Source organism: Anolis carolinensis, chromosome 6 (assembly GCF_035594765.1).
Source record: "Anolis carolinensis isolate JA03-04 chromosome 6, rAnoCar3.1.pri, whole genome shotgun sequence".
Lineage (NCBI taxonomy): Eukaryota > Metazoa > Chordata > Lepidosauria > Squamata > Dactyloidae > Anolis > Anolis carolinensis.
The window spans coordinates 59,961,839-59,985,971 of NC_085846.1; the positions used below are offsets into that span (position 1 = coordinate 59,961,839).

The 24,133-nt window shown below is 40.2% G+C and overlaps 1 protein-coding gene across 1 annotated transcript in view; it reads right to left on the bottom strand.

Annotated features, from left to right (window-relative positions):
- The window catches only part of itga9 (integrin subunit alpha 9), a 404,663-nt gene that overhangs the window by 131,975 nt on the left and 248,555 nt on the right, over positions 1-24,133 (bottom strand). Inside the window, exon 18 of the mRNA XM_008112818.3 lies at positions 7,127-7,277. Coding sequence (XP_008111025.1) covers positions 7,127-7,277 — 151 coding nt within the window. The remainder of the gene's footprint in view (positions 1-7,126; positions 7,278-24,133) is intronic.

Consider the following 24,133-nt stretch of genomic DNA (forward strand, 5'->3'; position numbering starts at 1 on the left):
GCTGCACAAAATCACTTTCTCTCAAATTCAGGAATCACCTATTCGTCCTGGAATTTTTACAAAATTACTATTATAACAATAGAAGTGACAATATAGTAGGACATGTGTACAATTTCGAGTTCTGCAGTAAGGGCAGAAGAACTCCTGACATGGAACCCAATGAAACCTTTTGTCATGAGTAGGACATTACATGAGGCTAGCACTGAAAGCTTTTCTGAATTTGGGCATTGCCAGGTTAGTCAAATGATCTGCAAATGCATATATAAAATGGTGATATCTGATAACCAGACTAGGATCCTTCCTTTGTCCCAAATCCTTTGTTCAAGCTTTGCAACATTCATTAAACGAGTAAGTGTAAGCTCATAAATCTGTGGATCCTTTATCAACTATCTACTTTGCATCGCTTTTAAATATTTTTTTAACATTTTAAATGTGTTTTATCTCTCCACAAATGGATGAATACCAAAGGTCTTTATCAAGACCATTGCTAACGATTATGTCTATTAATATAGAAGGTTTGTCACTTGCTAAGGAGGAACTATTAGCCAAAATATCTGAGGATATCTCGTGTGACATCTTATGTATACAGGAAACACAATGAGAAATCACAATGAGAACACCAAAAATTCTTGGAATGCAACTGGCAGTGGAACAACCTCACAGACAATATGGCAGTGCCATTTTTGTATGATCTGGTGTAGAAATCTCTGCAACTTCCCTCACAGAAGTGAACAACATTGATATCTTATCTATGGAACTTGATAGTGGCATCGTATCATCACTCTATAAACCATCTGGGGCTGATTTCTATTTTACGCTCCCAACCAATTGCCACAATCATGAAGCCCATTTTGTTATGGGAGATTTCAATAGCCATAGCTGTGTCTGGGGCTATGACGACAATGATAGAAATGGCAAAGCAGTTCTAACGTGGGCCGACAATAGTAGAATAAGCCTCCTTCATGACAGTAAATTACCACAATCTTTCAATAGCGGCCGATGGAAACGTGGTTATAACCCTGATATGATTTTTGTAAATGAAAGAATAATCCATCAATGCATTAAAAGGATATTAAACCCGATACCCAATACTCAACACAGACCAATATGCTGCGTAGCATATGCAGCTGACCAAAAAGTGTCCCATTTCGCAGAAGATATAACTTCAATAAAGCTAACTGGACAAAGTTTACAGAGACCTTGGAAGCAGCTATTTCTGATATAGAACCTTCTATAGAAAATTATGACCTGTTTGTAGAAGCTGTGAAAAGATCCTCAAGGCTCTCAATCCCTAGAGGCTGTCGCATAAGCTACCTACCAGGCCTAACTGAAGAATCGCTAAATCAGCTACAGGAATATCTCAGACTATTTCAAGAGAATTCATACAGCGATGAGACTATAGCAGCAGGCCAAAAACTATCTACAGCCTTAGCTAATGCTAAGAAAGGCCGCTGGATAGAGCTGCTTGAGAACCTTGATATGTCCAAGAGTAGCCGAAAAGCCTGGCAATTGCTGAGACGCCTGGATAGTGACCCTCTGGTCAACCATGGACACGCAAACGTGAGACCAGACCAGATAGCTCACGAGTTAATTCAGAATGGGAAAACCAACTGCAGCAGAGTAAAGGTGGCTTTTGAAATTCTACAATCAGTGCTTGGCACACAAACAGATTCCCAGAGTATGGAGGAAAACTAAGATCATTGCCATTTTAAAACCTGGTAAAGATGCCTCCAATGCCAGGAACTACCGACCAATCTCCCTCTTATGTCATCTATATAAAGTCTTTGAGAGGATGCTGTTAAATCGACTAGGACCTGTCATCGAACCTAAGCTTATTGCATAACAAGCAGGTTTCAGACCAGGGAAAAACTGTACAGGTCAAATTCTCCATCTGACTGAGCATATCGAGGAAGGCTATGAGAAAGGCTGCATCACGGGAACAGTTTTTGTGGACCTTACGGCAGCCTATGACATGGTGCAACATAGAAAAATGCTGCATAAAGTCTAAGATATCATCCGGGACTTTGACTTTACAAACACTGTCCAGACCCTCTTGGAAAACCACAGCTTCTATGTGGAGTTTCAGGGCAGGAAAAGTAGATGGAGGAGGCAAAAGAATGGTTTGCCCCAAGGCAGCGTTCTTGCACCGACCTTGTTTAACATCTTCACGAACGATCAGCCACAACCACCACTCACAAAGAGTTGATGACCTGGGCCTAACAACATAAGCAAAATATTTTGAAACAGTTGAAAGCCAACTCACTAATGCCTTGAAAAATCTCTCCAGCTACCACCTGAAGCCTAACCCTGCCAAGACACAAGTGTGTGCTTTCCACCTACGTAACCATGAAGCCAACAGGACACTGAAAGTTACTTGGGAAGGCCAAGAGCTCGAACACTGTTTCCATCTTAAATATTTTGGTGTCACCTTAGATCGAACACTAACATATAGGAAACACTGCATAAACACCAAGCACAAAGTAGCTGCATGCAACAACATCCTGCGGAAACTTACTGGCAGTGCATGGGGTACAGACCCACAATTAATAAGAACATCAGCCCTAGCCTTGTCTTTCTCAACTGCTGAATACACCTGTTCTGTCTGGCACAAGTCTGTCCATGCGAAGAAGGTGGACATAGCACTGAACGAAACATGCAGAATAATCACAGGATGCCTTAAACCTACACCTGTTGATAAACTCTACAAGTTAACTGGCATTGCCCCTCCTGACGTGAGATGGGAAGTTGCTGCTAACGGTGAGAGAAATAAGGTTGAACATTGTGAAAGCCACCCACTGCATGACTATCAGCCTCCTCCCACCAGACTCAAATCAAGGAAGGGCTTCATGAGAACCACCACTCCTCTTGATGTTCCCCCAGCAACAGCAAAGGTGTCCCTCTGGGCAGCTAAACCAGGCAATCCCAACTGGATGGCCCCCATGAGGGTCTTCCTCCAGGGGCAAACCAAGAATGGGCAACTTGGAAGTCTGTCATACCCCAGCCACCAGAAATTAACTTTGACCAGGATGAAGCTTATTCTGACTTTTTACCTAGTCCACAGAGCTCCTTCCAATTATAGCTCCCAGCTGTTGATGGCTCGGATACTTCCTTAATTGGGAGAGATACTGGAAATATTACTCCCGTGGCTGAACCGGATATTCTGAGTTCCCCAGAGAATGTGTCCTTCAACAGAAGGGAGTTTCTGCATCGCCAGAGATCTGAAAAGCAAGGGCTCTGCAGGAGTAACCACTTGGCATCTCGAGGGGATAATGGATAGAAGATTTTCCCTTGGGAACTTTTAGGGAGTTTGGCTTTCCTTCTTGTGATCAGATCTGAGTTCCATAAAAGTGTCTTACACCGTGAACACTTTGCGGTGTCAATGTAGCTATTTCCTGAAGAAGGTTCACCGACTCTAGCTTCTGTTTCTCCAAGCCAAGTTTCCTGATCCTAGCAGCCAAGCCGAGCCGCAATTCCCGAGTAGACCCGGAGTAGGTTTACTTCCTTGCCTTGTTCCTGAATCAAGTTGGTTTCGCTTCATCTCGTTCCTACCTTGATATCAAAGACTTCCTAGTGATTCTGGACTTTGTTATTCAGTCTTGCTTCCTTGTTGTTCCCCACTCAAGAACTTTCCAACAGTGTTTTTGAGCGTGTTTTGGTTTCTGGACTTTGGACAATAATATTGGACATTTCTCTTTAACTCTTTGGACTAATTCATACTTTTTCACAAAGGACTATCATCTACTCAACCTTTCTACTTATTCATTTCTGAATTAATAATTGTTTTAATAAAGATATTATATGATTATTGGTCTCTGTCTGGTTTCCAGTGCTCACGCTGCCTTGGGGTGCAACAAAGTCCCTGAACAGACTCAGAAGCGGAGTGGGTAGATCAAAAGACAACTTAGCAAGGTGGCACTACCTAGAGGAACCCTCCACCTTGTGTGACTGTGGAGCAGAACAAACAACTCCGCATATGCATGCTTGCCCACAATGCCCTGCCTCATGCATGGAGGAGGAGTTGTTCAAAGCCATGGACAATGCGGTCGCTGATGCCCACTTTTAGTCTAAAACTATTTAGCTGCTTGTGATTTCCTTTATTTTATCACTTTTAAACTTATTTATTATGCAATGCTTTTGACACGAAATAAATAAAAACTATCTACTCTTCTTCAGATGAAATACATCTATTAGATTCAATGAAACTAGTCCTACATGCCTGGATTTCAAAAGAATTCCATCAATACAATAACATGATTCCTTATTTTGAAATCGGCAATTATTATATAACTTTTTTTGATTTGCATGAATATTTTCAAAACGTGCCTCTCCCAGGTATTGTTCATTGACATCCATTCAGAAGTATTCTTTCTTTTGGTAAGAAAGAAGGATGAAAATGTTTTAGAGAAGCAAGCAAATGTTTTGCTGTCCTATAGCTATGCAAAACGTCCTTCCTGCCTGAAGGCACTGCACTGTTGCTGACCAGTTGCAAACTGAAGGGAAAATGAAACAGTTCAAAAATGAAGCCTTTTAAATATCAGTCAGTGTGCCCTTTCTCACCCCAGTGAAGAGGAACAAGGCTCCTGCCAAGAAATGTCATTAACACGGCTCCTGAAATTTCAGAGTCTAAAGGAAATGAGAGCCAGCAGCAATAACACTTGCATGGAAAGTAAATGCCACTCTAATAATTACTGAGCTGGAGCATTTTTTTCCTTTAAATAATAATATGAGATGTTTAGTGTCTATATACCCAGCATACCTTTCCAGGAGTTTACATAAGTCACTTGGAACAAAGAGTCAGTTATTGTCCTTACTTCATGTCGCTGATGAAAGCCTATTACATTTAATCTACTAAGCAGAGCTTAGCAGGCAAACGAAAAAACAAACCAAATTGGATGGTGGGTTACTATATATCAAGAAAACTATTTGAGGAGATTATAAACCTGACTGCCAGGGTGGTCCTCATTCTGAGTCTATCCCTCTGCTGAACATGCATTTGAGGTGGCAATATGAGAAAAGCAAGCTTTTCCTCTTGTTTTTTCCCCAGTGATAACATTTAATCATTGTTCTCATAAGGCCAATTAAGATAATTTTATTTTTATTTTATCCAGACAGACAGTCCTGACCATCCTTAGATATGTGGTTATGTAGACCAACCAAAACGTCTAAAGGGGAGTGATTACAGGTCTAAAACACACAAGTGTGTGAAAGGCAGAGGTTTGGACAGCTCATGGGAAGCTATCCAAATTCTCAGGAAATGAGGAAAACTACAGAATTGTCATGATGTCACCCTGAGAGGAGAAGGGGAATCTAGACGCCAGACTTTCATCTCTAGTTATGCCATTCAGCTAATCTCCCCTACAAAGTGAGAAGCAGGGAAGTTTACTGTCTGAGAGAGATAAGAGGAGAGATAAAAGCCTGCCAGACAGCAACTCCTTTTCCCTTCTTAGTGTGACATAAAGACAAGCACCATCAGCATTCCTCCGTGCTTGGATGTCATAAGAAGATTCAACAAGGACAGCTCAGTTCTTTCCCTCATAATGTAAGCAATATACAGAAAAGCTCTAAAACAGATATGAGTAATTATGGCACATTAGGCATTTTGTGAACTGCAAATCCCATAACTCCTCACCATTGGTCATACTACCTGATAGGAACTGCAGGTCAAAAACCTCTGGAGGTCCACAATTGCACACCCAGATATAAAACTGATCCATAATACTCTTTCTCCATGATTTAATATAATTTCATTTCGAGTACATGGCAATCTTAATGTTATTTAAAAAAATAAAATTCTGTAGTTTACTACCAACCAAATACTTGCCTCTTTTGCACCATCCCAAATGCTACCTCTGCACAGACACACAGACATATCTATATGCATACAGATACTACTCTTGTTCCATGCCCACATGGAACATTCATACAAAACGTGAGGAGAGGCGGGTAAGAAATAAAGTAGAGCCCCGCTAATCTGAGCCCCGCTAATCCGATCGTCTGGATTATCTGAGGCAAATGTCCTTGCCCCCCTCACTCTCTCACCCCGCCGGGTCCCAGTGCTACCGGAACCCAGCCGGGTGAGTGAGCAAGGGATGGAGGGCGGGCGAGTGAAGGAGGGCAGCAAAGGCCCTCCCTCCTCGCTCGCTCCTTCACCAGGCCAGGCCCCAGGGCCTCCCTGAATGGGGTGCTGGGCGGAGGAAAGAGTGCCTCTTCCCTTCGCCCAGCACCCGGCGTCCGTTTGGGGAGGCCCTGGTGCGTGTTGCTAGGCAGCAAGCACCGGGGCTTCTCTAAACTGGGCCTCCCTGTTATCTAGAGAGTTCAGTTATCTGAGATTGGGCCCGCCCCATTATCTCGGATAACAGAAACTCTACTGTACTACTACTACTACTACTATTATTATTAAAAACACATTCCATATGTTAAGTGGATATGATAACCAGGGGACATACCCACCCCAATATTGACTAAACTCCACACATATAGACAATAGCAAGCAGCATTTCCAATGCAGAATATAAATACATTCAGCACCATCATATACTTTATAAGGGTACAGATGGAATTTTTCTGTAACTGCTGCATTAGGCAAATGAGAGAACAGTCTGTGAACTAGTACTAGTACTAGTGCATTCAAATAAAGAAAACAGAATAAAAATAATATTAAATTTTTAAGGAAAATTTATACAATTAATTTGTTAATTACTCCATTAAATCATTCAATGAAAGATCATTTAAAATGTCCAGTCATTATTAAAGTAAACAAGAAATGTAATTCTTATAAATAACTGCAATTAGCTATCAAAATAACTTCAAATGTTGAAAATAACAATGCATTAGGGTGTGTGTGTGTGTGTGTATGTATGTGTATATACATATATATCTCAATGAATAATTTCCAAGCTTTGTGTGACAAAATGGTCTATATATGTACATTTGAAGATATCCATCCTATAATAGGGGGTCCTTAATCTAAACTTTCTGTTCATAACAACTTCAATCTAAACTGGAGGATCAAACTCCCTTAGTTATATTTAGGAACACATGAGAGTAATTAAAATTCCATTAATTAAATTGACTCCAACGCTTCAGATTTACAAAAATATGTCTTTGTCTTGCTGGCTGTGCCTACCTTTTGCCACATTTTGATGAAGAAGAGCTTCCTGGAGAAGTTGAAAGCTATGTTGGTATCGTAAGCATCGTCCCCAATGTTTGAGATGGAAATGTTCAGAGAAATGTTCTTCACTGCTCCCAAAGCCAGATAGGGAGCCCTGTCATCAACACTGTCAACACAAATGATAATGAATTAACTATTTGCTACTTCTCATCTTTTCTTAATTGACATCAGAGAAACTTGAGGGCTCATTTACAAAATCTGATCCAAAACAGCTCTTCTGTTATATTAGACAAGTTGAAACAAAAGAAAGATGTGCCTGGCTCATCTTCTATCTAACTTGTCCATGTTACTTCAGATCACTTTTCAAATCAAAGACAATTTTCCTCCAACTTCAGTAGCACACGCTGACATTATTTATCTGTTGAAAATAACTGGGGGAAAATGGAGATAACTTAAGGTATGCCACATGGAATTCATTCAAGGAACATAGCTGGATAGATAAGCAATGAATAAAACCATAGTAACCTTTATGGTGGTAAGAAGAGGCATGCTGGATCATATAAAAGGACTATCTAGTTCAGTATTTTGTTCACAGTGCAGTCAACCAGTTGTCCATGGGAAACCCACAAGGACAAAGAGTACAACAATGTTTTCCCATGCACGTGCCCCAGCAAACCAATCAGAAGCCAACTAGTGATTTGAAGGCACACATACACATTGTCTGCATTACTGAAAAGGATATGTAGTTATAATGACTCAGACTCTGCTAGCCTGACTTCCCTTGACTTCATCTAATCCTCTTATAAAGTTGTCAGACGGGCAGCCATCATCTCTTCTTGAGGTGGCAAATTCCATATGCATTATGAAAAACAGATTCTTTTTATATCTGTCACAAATCTTCCACAACTAAATTATCTTTCCCATAAGCATCCTCCTCCCACAGTCATAAGGGTATATTGTGGAGGCTTGTAAGGCTCACTGGATCTGTAGAAGCAAAGAGGGGAACTACACATAATAACAATAATAATAATAATAATAATAATAATAATAATAATAATTTATTTATACCCCACCACCATCTCCCCGCGGGGACTCGGGGCGGCTTACAATATTACAAAAGAACAACACACATACATTAACACAATATGCACAGGTTAAACACAATATGGTAATAAAAACAAAAGTTAGAACAAAAGTTAATACAACAGTAATAGTATCAAACAACCACCAATACAATTCAGTCAAATTCATAGGTGGGGGACTGTAGCAGCAATATAAATATAAAAATAGAATCATTAGATTAAAATACCCAATTAAGAGGGACCTAGTAGAATTCAGAATAGAGTTATAGTGAGGCTGATTATCCAATGCAAAACTACCTGCTGACCTGCAGGTAACAAATGACACATGCAGCATAGATGCAAATCTTTATCGTAAAAGTGAAAGAGGTGTCTTAATTTTTGATTTTGGAATATGGTGACTGAACCCAAAGGGTGCTCACCAATGGTTCCCCTTCATCCTGGAAAGAAGTGACTAGTGGGTGCTGCAGGGTTCTGTACTGGGCCCAATACTGTTCACCATATTTATTAATGACTTGGATAAAGGCTTAGATGGCATGTGTATCAAGTTTCAGATGACACCAAATTGGGAGGGATAGCTAATACTCCAGAAGACAGGATCAGAATTCAAAATGCCCTTAACAGATTAGAGAGCTGGCCCAAAACTAACAAAATGAATTTCAACAAATAGAAATGTAGGAATACTTAACTTAGGCAGAAAAAAATGAAATACACAGATACAGGATGAGTGACTCTTGGCTAGACAGAAGTCCATGTAAAAAGGATTTTGGAGTCTTAGTGGACAACAAATTGAACATGAGCCAACAGTGTGATGCAGCAGCTTAAAAACCAATGGGATTATAGTGCCTAGATCAAGGAAAGTAATGGTGACCCTCTATTCTGCTTTGGTGAGACCTCACCTGAGACAGAGGGCAACACAATTTAAGAGAGCTATTGACAAGCTGGAAGGTGTCCAGAGACAGGTGACTAAAATTATTAAAGGTCTGGAGATCATGCCCTATGGGAGTGGCTTAAAGAACTGAGTATGCTTAGCCGACAGAAGAGGAGATTGAGAGGAGATATGACTGCCGTGTATAAATATGTGAAAGGCTATTATACGGAAGACAGAGTAGGGTTGTTTTCTGCTGTCCTGGAGACTAGGACTCAAGAGCAATGGGTTCTAATTACAGAAAAGCCGATTTCACCTGATCTTTAGGAAGAACTTCCTGACTGTAAGAGCTGTTTAACAATTGGACTCTCTGCCTCAGAGTGTGGTGGAGGCGCCTTCTTTGGAGGCCTTTAAACAGAGGCTGGAATGCCATCTTTCAGGAGTGCTTTGATTGTGTTTTTCCCGCAAGGCAAGGGGTTGGACTGGATGAACCATCTTCCAACTCTATTATTCTATGATTCTATGATATGCTTATAGGCCTGATCTAGCCATCAACCTAGACATAGACTATAAACCACTGCTTTTTAAATGGGTCATGACCACAAATGGTGTCAATGTTGAGGTTCCAAAAATTTGGCAACAGTAAATGTTTTCTGAACATCACCTCATGGCTGTTTTAGACATTTAAATGAATCTGTTGTGCTGTGTTTACAGTGGACTGCAGAAGGTGCTTCAGCTGTACTTCATAAAAAGGAAAACTGGACTGTTTAGCAAACTTTACAAATGCTGATTTGCTATCAGTAAATGTCTGATTTCTATATCTACTTTCTATAACTATATACCTGGGGTGACAAAAATTAGCAGATCAAAAGGGTTCGTGAGTGGAAAAAGTTTAAGAAGCCCTGGTCTAGACCAAAAAACAGTTCACTTCGTCCTTATCGCAGCCCCCATGTTTTCAACTCAACGGAATTTCAATCCAATTCCAGATGTGGATAATTTTCTCATTCTACCTATGCACTAGGTTGTTGCTATTACTCACAGCATGGTTCCCAATGCTATCATTCATCCATTCCTTTCTTCATATTAAATACTTGTATATGGCCTTTTAGGGCAAAAACATTTATGAAGGCAGCTTACATGAAAAACTCATAAGAGAAAACACTGTCATGCCTTAATAAAAACAACATAAAAGAGCCAGTAATATGTCATGACAAAATTAGAAACCATTTAAAACACTTTCACATTTGTAGTAATGTAACCCCTTTAAGAGAAAGCAATTCCAAATAAATGGCTTTTCAGAGCCTGTTTTAAAGGTCACATTTAAAAGCCGTGCACATATCACTCTGGAGGAATTATTACCCTCTGGGGACAGCCTTGAAAAAAAAAGGTTTCTTTTGTCAGCTGGCTTCATAAACCCTACAGACAAGCTCATGAGCACTACCTTTATTCTTACACTTCACATTTGCATATCAGGCCCCATCTACAATGCCATATAAAATCCAGATTATCTGCTTTGAACTGGATTATTTGGCAATGTAGATCGTCTCATAGTCCACCAGAATCACAACCAGCTGCTGTAACAGAAATATCACTATCTTAATATATTGGAATCAAAATAAAAAGTGCTTTGTTACCTTAAAGCAGGATGGGGCGACCTGTCACTCCGCCAGGTGCTAAAGCCTTAAAGGCTAACAAATGTATTATGAATTCAACAACCAGAGTCTACTATTCAATGCCAATAAAATAGGAGATACATATGTACATGACTGTAGATTGGGGTAGGATGGGTAAGTTCTAAATTGTGGAATGAATGCAAAATCCATTTTTAAAAATGCAGAAGGCCCCAGCAACAATGGCACAATGGGTTAAACCCCTGTGCCGACTGGATTGCTGACCTGAAGGTTGGGTTACAGATCTGAAGGTTGCCAGTTTGAATCTGTGAAACAGGGTGAGCTTCTGTCTGTCAGCTCTAGCTTGCGAGGACATGAGAAAAGCCTCCAAGCAGGATGTTAAAACATCTAGGCATCCCCTGGCCAACGACTCTGTAGAAAGTCAATTCTCTCACACCAGAAGCGACTTGCAGTATGTTCTCAAGTCGCTTCTGACACAATAAAAAATGATGGCCCCTAGTAGACTCAGATAATCCAGTTCAAAGCAGATAATGTGGATTATCAACTTTGACAAACTGGATTATCTGGCATGTAGAAGGGCCCTAAGTCTAATAGATATTTAACTGTCTGAAGCAAATTCTCAGACTCCACAGCAATCCATCATGTCCCCTGTATAAACTCTATGGAGGGATAATAACCCATGAAAAAAGGGTGAATGATGATTGAGAGGGATTCCTCCATTATTACGGATCTTCCTCCCATTGAAGGTAAATTTTAGACCCCTTCTACACTGCCCTATATCACAGGATCTGATCCCCGATTATCTGATTATCCCAGATTATCTGACAGTGTAGGCTCATATAATCCAGTTCAAATCAGATAATCTGGGATCAGATCCTGGGATATAGGGCAGGGTAGATCCAGCCTTAGACCCAACAATATGTAAGCAAAAAAGTACAGTAGTCCTTCAGAACAGCAGTAATGGGAAAATGCAATCGAGATTTGCTCTTTAATATTTGTAGTGTTTCTTGAAACTCCACATAGAAACTGTGGTTTTCTAAGAGGGTCTGGACAGTTTTTGTAAAATTGTAGTCCTGGGTAATATGGTAGACTTTATGCTGCGTTTATGCTGCACCGTGTCATAGGCTGCCATAACGTCTGCAAAAACTGTTACCATAACACAGCCTTTCTCATATCCTTCCTTGATATACTCAGACAGATTAAGAATTTGGGCTGTACAGCTTTTTCCTGGTCTGAAACCTGCTTGTTGTGCAATAAGATGGGCTTCAATAACAGAGCCTAGTTGATTTAATAGCATCCTCTCATATACTTTATATAGATGACATAAGAGAGAGATTGATCAGTAGTTCATTTTAATGGTAGAATGGTAGTTTCCAGCACTAGGTTTCCCTTTTGCAAAAAATTTTGAGAAATATTGTCTCACTTTATAATAAATGAAAATATATTCTGACTCTGATGGATGAAGGAATAGAAGGAGCAGAGGAAAAGATCCTTCTTTGAGTGATATTAACATATTGTGCATAATGCTTAACTAGATTCACAGTTAATCACTATTTTCACATTATTTATGGGAGCAAGTATAAGAAAGGACATTTCAGCAAATATTCTTCTGTAAGTAAAGGTAAAGTTTTCCCCTGACGTTAAATTCAGTCATGTCCAACTCGGGGGTTGGTGCTCATCTCCATTTCTAAGCCGAAGAGCCGGCGTTGTCCATAGACACCTCCAAGGTCATGTGGCCGGCATGACTGCATGGAGCGCCGTTGACTTCCCGCCAGAGTCGTACCTATTTATCTATTCACATTTGCATGTTTTCGAACTGCTAGGTTGGCAGAAGCTGGAGCTAACAGGGGGCACTCACTCTGCTTCCTGGATTCAAACCTGTGACCTTTCGGTCTGTAGTTGAACAGCTCAGCGCTTTAACATGCTGTGCCACTGGGGGCTCCTCTTCTGTAGGAGGGAAGATTTCCTCCTACAGAAGAAGTTTGGAATAAGGCATCTTTTAAAAAAAAATCAAAAAATATTTTTCTAATAAAGTTTACCCAAGCCCTCTCAAAGGCAGAAGCCCAGTGATTTAAAATATCTCATCCTGTCTAATTGAGGTATGTTAATTTAATTCTTTTTAGATGTCTAAACAATATGTTAACACTGAAATCTTTTACACGTAGGTCATAATCCCATACAAACAGCAACTGCTATCACTGTTTGTCAAGCAAACAATTCAACTGAAGGCTGTTTGCAGTTCCTAATTATCTGGTAAAGTGAAGGTTATCAAAATTGGAAAAGTAGTTACAGAGCGAAAGCATAGCATATGTTCCCTCATTAAGGGGAAAAACCTTGTTCCTTCAGGAATCACAAAACAAGATTGAATTCATAGCTTTGGGGTACATTTTTGAAAATCTCATTGGTTTCAGGCTAACGGGATTTCAGATCCCCATCATAGGAGTAATGGGAGAGCAAGTTCAGGCCTTTCTTTCAAGAGAGCAGTTTCCTGAGTCATTAAATCGCAGGACATCTGGAATCAATCAGGTACACATCCAGTACGAAATGGATTAAGAGCGAGGAAGGAATCCCTCTATTCGCAAGGGACTTCTCAAATCCTGATTGCTGCTCCCGAGGCAGGCATGTTGTCATTGCATATAGACTGACTGCAGTGATGTATGAACCGGATTGCCAATGTGGTACTAGCATTTTTCAGCCAGCTAATAAACTGCACAGTTGATTAAACTAGCTGTTTTGACATTGCTGGAATGTGTGAGCCAAGTGGCATTGTTCAAGAAACAAGCTTTAAAGGAGTACAAACTCTCAAGGAAGCAGGCAAACAAAATAGTAACCTGGGGTGGGGGGTGGGATATACATTATCACTGCCATGCTGTTTCATTCAAGCCAGTAGCCAAGGGGGTGGTTTAGGGGTTTAAACCACCACCAAAATTTTTCAGGTCCAAAAAAAAAAAAAGACCCGGGTTTACTTCTGTATTTTAACTTAGTGATAGCGCAAAGGGTGCAAACCCAAAATTAATAACATCAGCCCTAGCCTTGTTAACTGCTGAGTATGCCTATCCCATCTGGCATAAATCTGCTCACACGAAGCAGGTGAATACAGCACTGAATGAAACATGTAGAATGACCACAGGATGTCTTAAACCTACACCTGTTGATAGACTTTATAAGCTTGCTGGCATTGCCCCCACCCCCTCTGATGTGCGATGGGACATTGCTGCCAATTGCGAGAGAAATAAGGTTGAACACCGTGAAAGCCGCTCACTATATGGATGTCAACCTCCTCCTAGTAAACATAATCAAGGAAAAATTTCATGAGAACCACCACTCCTTTTAATGTTCCTTCAGCAACAGCAAGAATATCCCTACGGACAGAAAAATCAAGCAATTCCAACTGGACGTCCCCCTAAAAGGGTCAGCCTCCAGGGACAAACCAAGAATGGGCCACTTGGAACTCCCTGAACAGACTCAGAAATGGAGTTGGCAAATCAAAAGACAACCTGACAAAATGGCACTATCTAGAAGAATCTTCCACCTCGTGCGATTGTGGAGCAGAACAGCATCTGCATGCTTTGAATGCAATTTTCCTGCTTCTTGGCAGGGGGTTGTACTGGATTGCTCACGAGATCTCTTCCAACTGTACGATTCTATGCTTGCCCACAATACCTTGCCTCATGCATGGAGGAAGAAATGTATAAAGCTACAGACAATGCGGTCGCTATTGCCCGTTTCTGGTCTAAAATTATTTAGCTGCTTGTGCTCTCTTTATTTTATCAGTTTTATACTTATTTATGTAATAAATTTGACATGAAATAAATAAAACTGGTTAACCAAATCCCCATGCCAAGTTTATGAGAAGCAAATATCAGAGTCTTTCCAGAACTGCGAGCACTATCTCAACTTCATTTTGATTATTCACACTATCATTACCTACCTTTCTACCAATGTACATTGCCATAGCATCAATAGCTGACATAATGGAAGCGACCAAGTTGGCCTATCTGCAGCCAGTAGGCAAAGCCTAAGGCACGGGAGGGGGGTGGTGGTGTTGACTTGAATTGCAGGTGGAAACTGAGATGTCTCAGCCCCCCCTTTTTTTTGCAGCCACTAAGTCCCTGCCCTGCTACTTTTAAGAAAGGGGTGGGGGCTGGCCAACAGTGGCTGGCTCCCCAGAGGAGTGGGACCCAAGCCCCTATGTCTTTGGAAGCTGAAATATCACCGCCCCTCCCTGCTTAGGCGGGGGGTGTCCTGTGTCCACCAATGTCCACCATTTTCATGGATTTCTGGCTACAGAAAAGTAGAAGAAGGACTTTCACAGTGAAAAAAACACAATTGAACAGGAAATAAGACGTACAAACCAGGAACAGGTTTCTTCAATTATTAAAAAATAGTGTATTATAACAGCAATGAAAATTCGCCAAAAATCAGAGGATACAGAAAACACTCTGCAATTTGGTGAGCTAGGAGGGTTGAATGTGTTCTCCCACTGTACCAAATTTGAACAGGATAGCTCAAGAAATGAGGGTGGGAGAGCCCTGTAAAAGTCACCCCGGGTGCTTTTTTTGTGATTGCGCATGCACGTCCGCCATTTTAGAAACATTTAGAAACATTACGAATTTTCGTAAATATCCAAAATTTTCAGGGGAAAAAATCAGAAATAGTTTCTATAACGAAGTGCCGGCGACCCCTACTTTAGAAGTGAGAATTGAAACATTTTTTTCATCAATTGGACATGCCTAATAAGAAGAGGCATCTAAGTTTTCAAACCAAATGGTTCAACAGATTTAACCTACTCATTTCATGTACAAGATACACTCTGTAAGTACAGTGTGGCTTTTGGAGGTAAAGGTGGTCATTAGCAGTTTAGTGCAATGGTTGCTAAACTATTTGTGCGATGGAAAAATGCAATAGAAGTCTTCAATGGACACCGAAAAACAAAGTACCATCAGAACAACTTATGCTTGGTTGAAAACTTCTTGCTAATTCACAGTAGAAAATGTTTTGATGTAACTTATCATCATGATAAAGGGAATAAGAAGAAAGCAGAAGAAAACAGAAACAAACTTCTGTCAATTATGGAAAATATAGTCCTTTGTGGCCAACACGAACTGACTTAAAGAGGGAGCAAAGGTTCAAGATCTATTACCTGTGAAGAACCTTTGCACAATGATGCTAATTTCAGAGCCTTGTTGAGATCTCTTGTCAGATCAGGACCTGAAGAATCATCTCGGGGGGGGGGGGGGTTCAACCCCTCCCGAATTTTTTTTTCTAGCTACTGGCCTGATTTCATTAACTGATATGCAGTACTTGCGTGCTGTGCATACCTCCTCTTAATCTAGGGCTAGTTCATGTGACCACTTTATTCTTAGGCAGACCTCATCTTTGCCACTCTGGATTGCCTTGGGCACATGTGGGTGTTGCCTATGTTATTGTAGCTTAAGAAGTAGTTTCTAGAATGCATTCTTGAGGATATGATAGTCCGAGTGTCCTAGTATGGCTTATATTGTACTCAGTCTTAAGCTCATCAAATAAAAAAAACAACAACACTCAGACCATTGTAGAAACTGTACCCAGAAAACCTGATTATATAATAAAAGTGATATAACCGAAAAGTAAACAAATTTGTTATCCATAAATAATTTCAGTTATCCAGGCCATGGAAGGAGGGATAATTCTTACTTTCTGAATGTAACATAATTCAGTCATAGAATCACAGAGCTGAAAGTCATCGCAAGGTCCATCCAGTCCAACCCCCTGGCATACAGGAATTCACAATCAAAGCAGGCTTGGCAGTTGGCCATCTAGCCTCTCTTTTCCTGTAATTTCAAACAGTTGCTCCATATCCTAGTCTCCAGAAAAAAAAAAAACAAGTTTTTCCCCAACTTAATATAACAGCCTTTCAAATATTTAAATATGTCTATCATGTTCCCTTTTAACCTTCTCTTCTCCAAACTAAACACACACAGCTCCCTCAGCTACTCTTGGGGACTATCATATCATTAAGAATGCATTCTAGACCTTTGATCATTTTCATTAGTATTCTCTGGAAATGTTCCAGCTTGTCAACATCCTTATTGAATTGTGGTGTCCAGAGCTGGACACAGAATTTTGACTAACACAGACTAAAGTGCTACTATGACTTCTCTCAATCTAAACCAGGCATCCTCAAACTGTGGCCCTCCAGCTGTTTGAGCCTCCAACTGCTAAAATTCCTAACCACTGAACAAGCTGGCTAGGGTTTCTGGGAGTTAGAGGCCAAAACAACTGGAGGGCTGCAGTTTGAGGATGCCTGATCTAGATACTATACTCCTATTGATGCAATCTAAAATTGCACTGGAATTTTTTAATTGCCGCATCACACTGTTGACTCGTGTTCAACTTGTGGTCAACTAGAATTCCTAGATTCCTTTCATGTGTGTTGCCTAAGTGTAATACCATACATTTCTCCCTGTTGAAATTCATGTTGTTAGTTTTGGCCCAGCTTTCTAATCTGTTAAGGTCATTTGGGATTCTGATCTATTGGAGTGTTAGCTATCTCTCCAAATTTGGTGTCACCTTCAAATGTGAATAAGCATGCCTTTAATTCCATCATTCAAGTAATGGATAAAGATGTTGAATAGCACTGGGCCTGGGACAGAACCCTAAGGCACCCCAATAGTCACTTCTATCCAGGATGAAAAGGCAAGCAATCTTCAGGTTTGCTTAACTAATATCGATCCACCTAACAGTAGAATTGTGTAGTATACATTTTACCGTCACTTTGTCAAAGGCCAAATTGAAATCAAGATATGCTACATCCATGACATTCCCATTATCTACCAAACTTGTAATTCCAACAAAAAAGATTAGTCTCATTATTTTTGCTAGTTTCTTTTCTGCCCAGTAGAAGTAGTTATATATACAGGCAGAAGCATGTTGAGCTTTTTCTAAAATAAAGTACTTTAGTAGATACAGTAGAGTCTCACTTATCCAACACTCACTTATCCAACGTTCTGGATTATCCAACTCATTTTTGTAGTCAATATTTTCAATACATCATGATATTTGGGTGCTAAATTCGTAAATATAGTAATTACTACATAGCATTACTGCGTATCGAACTACTTTTTCTGTCAAATTTGTTGTATAACATGATGTTTTGGTTCTTAATTTGTAAAATCATAACCTAATTTGATGTCTAATAGGCTTTTCTTTAATCCCTCCTTATTATCCAACATATTCGCTTATCCAACATTCTGCCGGCCCGTTTATGTTGGATAAGTGAGACTCTACTGTATATTCAGTGGTTCCTGTGGATTCTATTGGGAGCCAAGTTTTTTTCTCTTTTGCTTCTTCCTATTACATTGTAGTTGTTGTGAATGAGCCTTCTGGGGTCAACGATACTACTGATAGTAGCAGGAAGAGAAGAAAGACTCCTTGGGAGCAAGACTTATTTTAGGAGTTACAGAGAAAGAGGCTTAGAGAGATATTTGAGGAATCAACAGATGAGGATTCATTTGAGGGTTTTGAAGGGGAGGATGGGCTTGAAATGGATGTTGGGGATGTGGTACGGGCAGAAGAGGATAGCATGGAATGAACACGCACTCCAGAGGGTTGTGATGGGGAGACTGGGCTCACTGGTAATGGAAACGCTGAGGAAACATGGGGTCCTTCAGGATCAGACCCAAGGTGGTCTAATTGGAGGAGTGGGGATAGTTCCACAGTTGCGGGTAGGTCTGGGTGTCGGCAGGATGGTTCCAGCTCGGATGAGGAATGGGAGCAACCTGTGGGAAGGGCGGTGCCTGGCTCGAGTTCTGAAGACAACTTGCAAATAAATTGAGGGCATTTGGGCCCTTGTGTGTGGCAAGGTGGTTGTTGGGCGCCATTGGGTTTCGTGTTCATGTTCCTAAAGACTGGCTTGGGACTGTGCAACCGACGTAAGTTTATTCCGGGTTACTTCTACGACGGGGGCTGGAACTATGTGGGTTTTCCTTAGACTGCATTGTGTTTACTGTCTGCATTAGTTCGCCTCCGTCGTTTTGGCTACGTGTGTCAACTCATTGACGAGGACTTTGATGTGATGACTTCTCATCTTGGACCTTGGACTGGACATCATTTTGGCATTACTCTTCGCTCCCTATTCCGGCTTGGCTTCGTTCTCAACCGTGTAACTACTCTCCGTTACCAACCGTTGGCTTCGTTCCTGACCCTGAAGTCACGGTCCGCTCCCAATTCCAGTTTGACTTCTGGTTCTGCAGTTACTCTCCGTTATCGACCATTGGCTTCGTTCCTGACCCTGAAGTAACGCTCTGCTTCCAATACCAGTTTGACTCCTGGTTCTGAAGTTACGCTCCGTTACTGGTCACTGGCTTGGCTTCTGACCCTGCAGTAACTCTTTGCCCTTTGCTGCCTTGTTTTTGGCACCAGTTTGTTTGTGCTGCTGCAGATGGCAAAGTTTGGCCCAGTTTGGACATTGTTTGTTTTGAACTTTAAAACTCTATTTTGTAACCCAGTTGGGATTCTGTTTTGGACCCTTGGGAATTTGGCCTGTAGTTTGTTTTGCCTTCTCCAAGTTATCCTGCAATTTTGATCTGAATCTAAGCAGTTTTGTTTTAATCCGGATTATATCTCTGGATAATCCGGATTATATTCCAGTTTGGTTTTTTGGAGTTTTTTCAGTTTTAATGTCTTTTTCACACTGAGGTTTAAGTGTTGCAAGCTCCTGTGTTTGTTTTATGAGCTTTTTTGAGTTGTTTATACAATAAAGGGTATTCCCATCCATTGGCTGGCGTCTGACCTTGACAGTAGTTAGACATCTCCAAACTCTGTATGGCTTGACACTATATTATTGAAGAACATTGGTGTGCAGCTGTTTACTTGAAAGAGTTCCGTCCTCCACCCCACTGTTTCTCTTGCTTGGCAGATTCATTACCCAAAGAAAATAAATCCAAAAAATGCTGCAACAATTTAACAAATTTCATTTCTGAATAGCAGTATTTCCTGGTGGGGTTTTCCATGGCTTTGGGCCACATCATTTATACTACTAGTTCTGTGGCAGTTCATCAGAGAGTTCCACTCATCCTAATGATTTATTATGCAGATGTTGCAAGGATGATTAACTCCCAATGCATATAAAATAAAGAGTTGTTTTATATGGGTGAATTTCTTGTGAAGGAAGAAACCTACAGTCGATCCTACAGTATTAATTCCAAGATATATATTTAAGTATTCTTTATTCTCCACTTGAATAACCAGAGTTTGGAAATGATGTGTTACTAATAATGGCACTGTTTATAATGCATTATTTTGAGATTAATGAGGACATACTGCTGAGTGGGTGGAGCAGGGGCACCCAACAAAGGCCCTACGGCCTTCCAAGATCATTCACTTGAGTCCTGTCCTAAACTTTAGGGTTGCCCAAAGTCTGAAACAACTTGAAGGCACACAACAACAACAATCCTAATTAACTTGGCTCTCTCATCAGCCAAAAGCACTTCTCACTGAAATACTGGTGAGTTTATGTTAGGTAAAATTGTTCTTCATTTAAAATATTGTACTCTTTCATGGGTTTTCATGAGTTTTTGTCACAACAAATGAGATATGTGAAGTGTGCATAGGAATTTTTTTTTCAAATGATAGTCTGCCCCCCCCCCCCCCCCATAAACTGAGAGATCATGAACTGGCCCACTGCTTTAAAAGTTTAAGGACCCTGGGATAGAGGATACTTAGGCCATTCTGGTTATGGTTGCAGGTCATGGGAGTTTGCAGAGCTGTGACTTTAAGCAGATCTATTGTGCTTGAAGTGAAGGAGAACTGCTTCTGAAAGGGAGTACTAGATACCTCCTCAATAGTGATGAAAAACATCAATTTTCTCACTTCCCAACAGAAGTTGTGGGAAAGACATTGGTATTTTCCCCATTGTATCAAAACATTCAAGGTTGATTTCTTTTTCTTCCAACAAGATTGAAAACTCAACACATTTTCAAGAAACTCACACCTTTTTACTCAGAACTATGCAGCTTTCTGAAGAACTGTGCAATCGTAGGGCTGCCTCCAGTCATAACTGTTTCATTTTGGCTATTTTTGAGACAGACACACAAGATAGCACAGGTATGGATAGATCAGAGTTCAGAAATTAATAAATAACAGTATACTGGAGTTCAGGGGTTGGTTTTTCAGCCTTCCTTGATATGCAGTAAAAATCACCAGCAATCCCACTTCACCTCTAAGGAACCCCCAAACCATGAATTCTACTGGCTGAGTGCCCTCCTTTCCTGACCTGCTTGTCTGCTCTGATTCCCTGATTCCTTCTCATAACCCGGTTAATGTACTTCATTGCCATCAAGGTTGCTCCTGGCATCCCTTCCTCTGCTACTCTTTCTCTGCCCAGGATTGAAGTAGGCAAACATGTCAAGAAAGAAGAAGGGTTCCGATTGCACAGTTCAGGTAGAAAGTTGTGCCAAAAAACAACAGCTAAGAAACAGTATAAGCAAAGGGACAAGCCTTGGTTGGGATGAACCATGTTAGAAGAGAAAACAGTGATAACTTTAAAAATTAAGATGCACATCTTTATAGCTTGGCAATTAAGGAATGCTTTAAAGGGAGAAACCTGGACCTTTTCAAACCAGCTGAAAAAATGGCACAATATAGAATTTGTCAGGACTTTCCCTGACAAATGGGGACAATTTATCATGCTGAGATTTAACAAACACCCAATAAGGTACACTGGTAATATTATACCTATTTGTCAGGTACAAGGGTGTAGCAGAAAACAAGTAGATTGTTCACAACTATCATGTGAGTTCATGGTAAAGATAATATATAAACTTCAGACCTGAAAAGTTACAGTACATAGATAATCAAACTAGATAAAAAGATGAATGCATATTCCCTGTAATACACCTTTGCAAAAAGTGCTTTTAAAAATATTTGATATTTCCTTAGCAATCATACTTGCATATTAAGTCCATTTTCATCATGACCATTCACATAAGAAAGCAGGCAAAATGCAAGAAACACAGCTGAAGTCAACAAGAAACAAATATAGTTCAACATTTCAGAAACAGCTTTTCTAAATACATGTCCACTTTGATTCTCCTGCAAAATACATTTTCCAGACATGTGGCTTATCATTTCAAATGTATAATCTTATGCAAGAAGAACGAAAGACTTCATGGCAATGAATATGTTTGATGCTTTGCTTAAGAACTCTAGAAACAAAGTCCCAACTTTTTTTAAAAAAAAAAGAAGCCATTGCTCTTGAAGTGTATTCACCCTACAAATTTTGCCTCTATTCATAATGTTCAGAATATACCAGTTTCCTTCCTTTCTGTGACTGCTTTCATAAATTTACCAAGCATTTTTTCAAGGCAGGGAGGTTGGTGGAAAAAATATCAGCCAAATAAGAATTTTAGACTGGGAAATGTAGCTTTTTATTGACTGGGAAGACTTTTTAAAAAAATTCTACAATTCACAAATTTAAGTCATGTGATGTTTCTTTTAAACAGTTCCAAATTTCACACTGGAGACTTCTAAAATGCCCAGAGGCTGCAGTGGTGACCCAAGCTATTTCAGTTATTTGTTATTCCAAAATCTTTAATGAGGTTTATGGGCAGGGAGAGCTGTACTTCTCAACTTCCAGAATGGGGACTATATAGTTAGAAGAAAGCAGTTTAGTATCTGAAAGATAAGAAAGAGCACCTTTCCAGCATTCCAGACTGTCTATCTCTATCAGGCTCTTCATGGAGCCCCCGGTGGTCAAGGGGATAAAAGCCTCGTAACTTGAAGGTTGGGTTGCTGACCTGAAAGCTGCCAGGTTCGAATCCCACCCGGGGAGAGTGCGGATGAGCTCCCTCTATCAGCTCCAGCTCCATGCGGGGACATGAGAGAAGCCTCCCACAAGGATGGTAAAACATCAAAACATCCGGGCGTCCCCCGGGCAACGTCCTTGCAGACGGCCAATTCTCTCACTCCAGAAGCAACTCCGGTTGCTCCTGACACGAAAAAAAGGCTCTTCATGCAAAGGTCTAAGTTTGAGTATGGAAAAGGTAGAAAAGTAGGAGGAAAAACTAAATGAAAGATAAAAACCTGGTAATGATGGACTTCCCCAGTTCTTCCAATCTTGGAGAATTCTAAAATTGCAGAGTTCTCCAAAATGTCTTTAAAATATTGAACTTACTCTGAACCTATTATGAAATTCATATATGAAAGTGAAATAATTTTTAGTCGGCTATAAGTCACAATCTCAGAACATGATCTCATAAAGTTTACTGTTACAAGTAATAAAGAATTTGTTGCACGGTAGCTAGTGATTTATGTTGAGTAAAATATAGCCATGCCAAATAGCAGTAGTCCAGATCTACATTTAGTATGGAAGAAAGATAATCAAACAGCAGTTATTCTATGTCAACTAACTCGCTAAGTGACCTTTTACAATCATAACTTCAGATTTCATAGAAAATGCCTGGATACAAGGTTAGTAAACTAAGTTTATACAGATGTGTACAATCAAATCTACTGGGTCAGATTTACATTACAAAAAGGCAAACACGCGTGTGTATTTATGGTGTTCTGGTTTTCATCACACAATTTCAGCCTGTAGACTGTCAACTGGGTCTGGATTTACTACTCTAGAAGTTAGTCTTTCTCTCTGGCAAGCCTTCCTTTTGCAGAGACAATATAGCAGACATACACAAAGACATGCAGAATCTTCTTCAGGTCTCATATATTCTGTAGTCTCTTAGCCTCTAAAAAGAAATAGTTATTGCCATGTATAATTATTGATGCTGTGACCAAGTTCTAGAAAGATCTATACATTAGGAAATGAAAACTAGTTGGCACTTTCAAAAATGACTTTATTGTAAGTATTATGTATAACAAACTCAATGAGAACATGTTTAAGTTAGAAATCAATCTCCTTTCCATAAATGAGATTACTTCTGAGACACTAACATGTTTAATTTTGCCACTTTCCCCAATTAGATGCCCTCCAGATACTTCGGTGTGTGATTCTCATTATCCCCAACCATTTTAGAGTTTGTTTACAATGCAAATGATTTATAGTGCACAGTTTGCCTTACTGTGGGATGAATGAAAGGTGGCAGATAGATTCGTAAACGCACTTGGAAACGATCCTGGCATATAACTTAACTCTGGATTTAATGACACGTGCAGAGAAAGTGTAGATACGATAATTATATGGGAGGAGGAAACACGGACTTTGAAGTTTGCTCATCACTAGCCACTACTTATAATGAGGCCTCTTCCATGCAATGATTGCATACACACCCTGTCTTCATAAACCAACATACAGTCCATTTGCAAGTCTCATTACTGCCTCTCCCCCGCAAGGAATGCAGAAGCCATATGATAAGTACAGTCCCTCTGCTTTTTCTATTAAGGTTCCTGTTCAAACTGCTTGAATCTCCATGGCACTGCTATTACAGGATTTCCTTTCCAGCTGCACTTA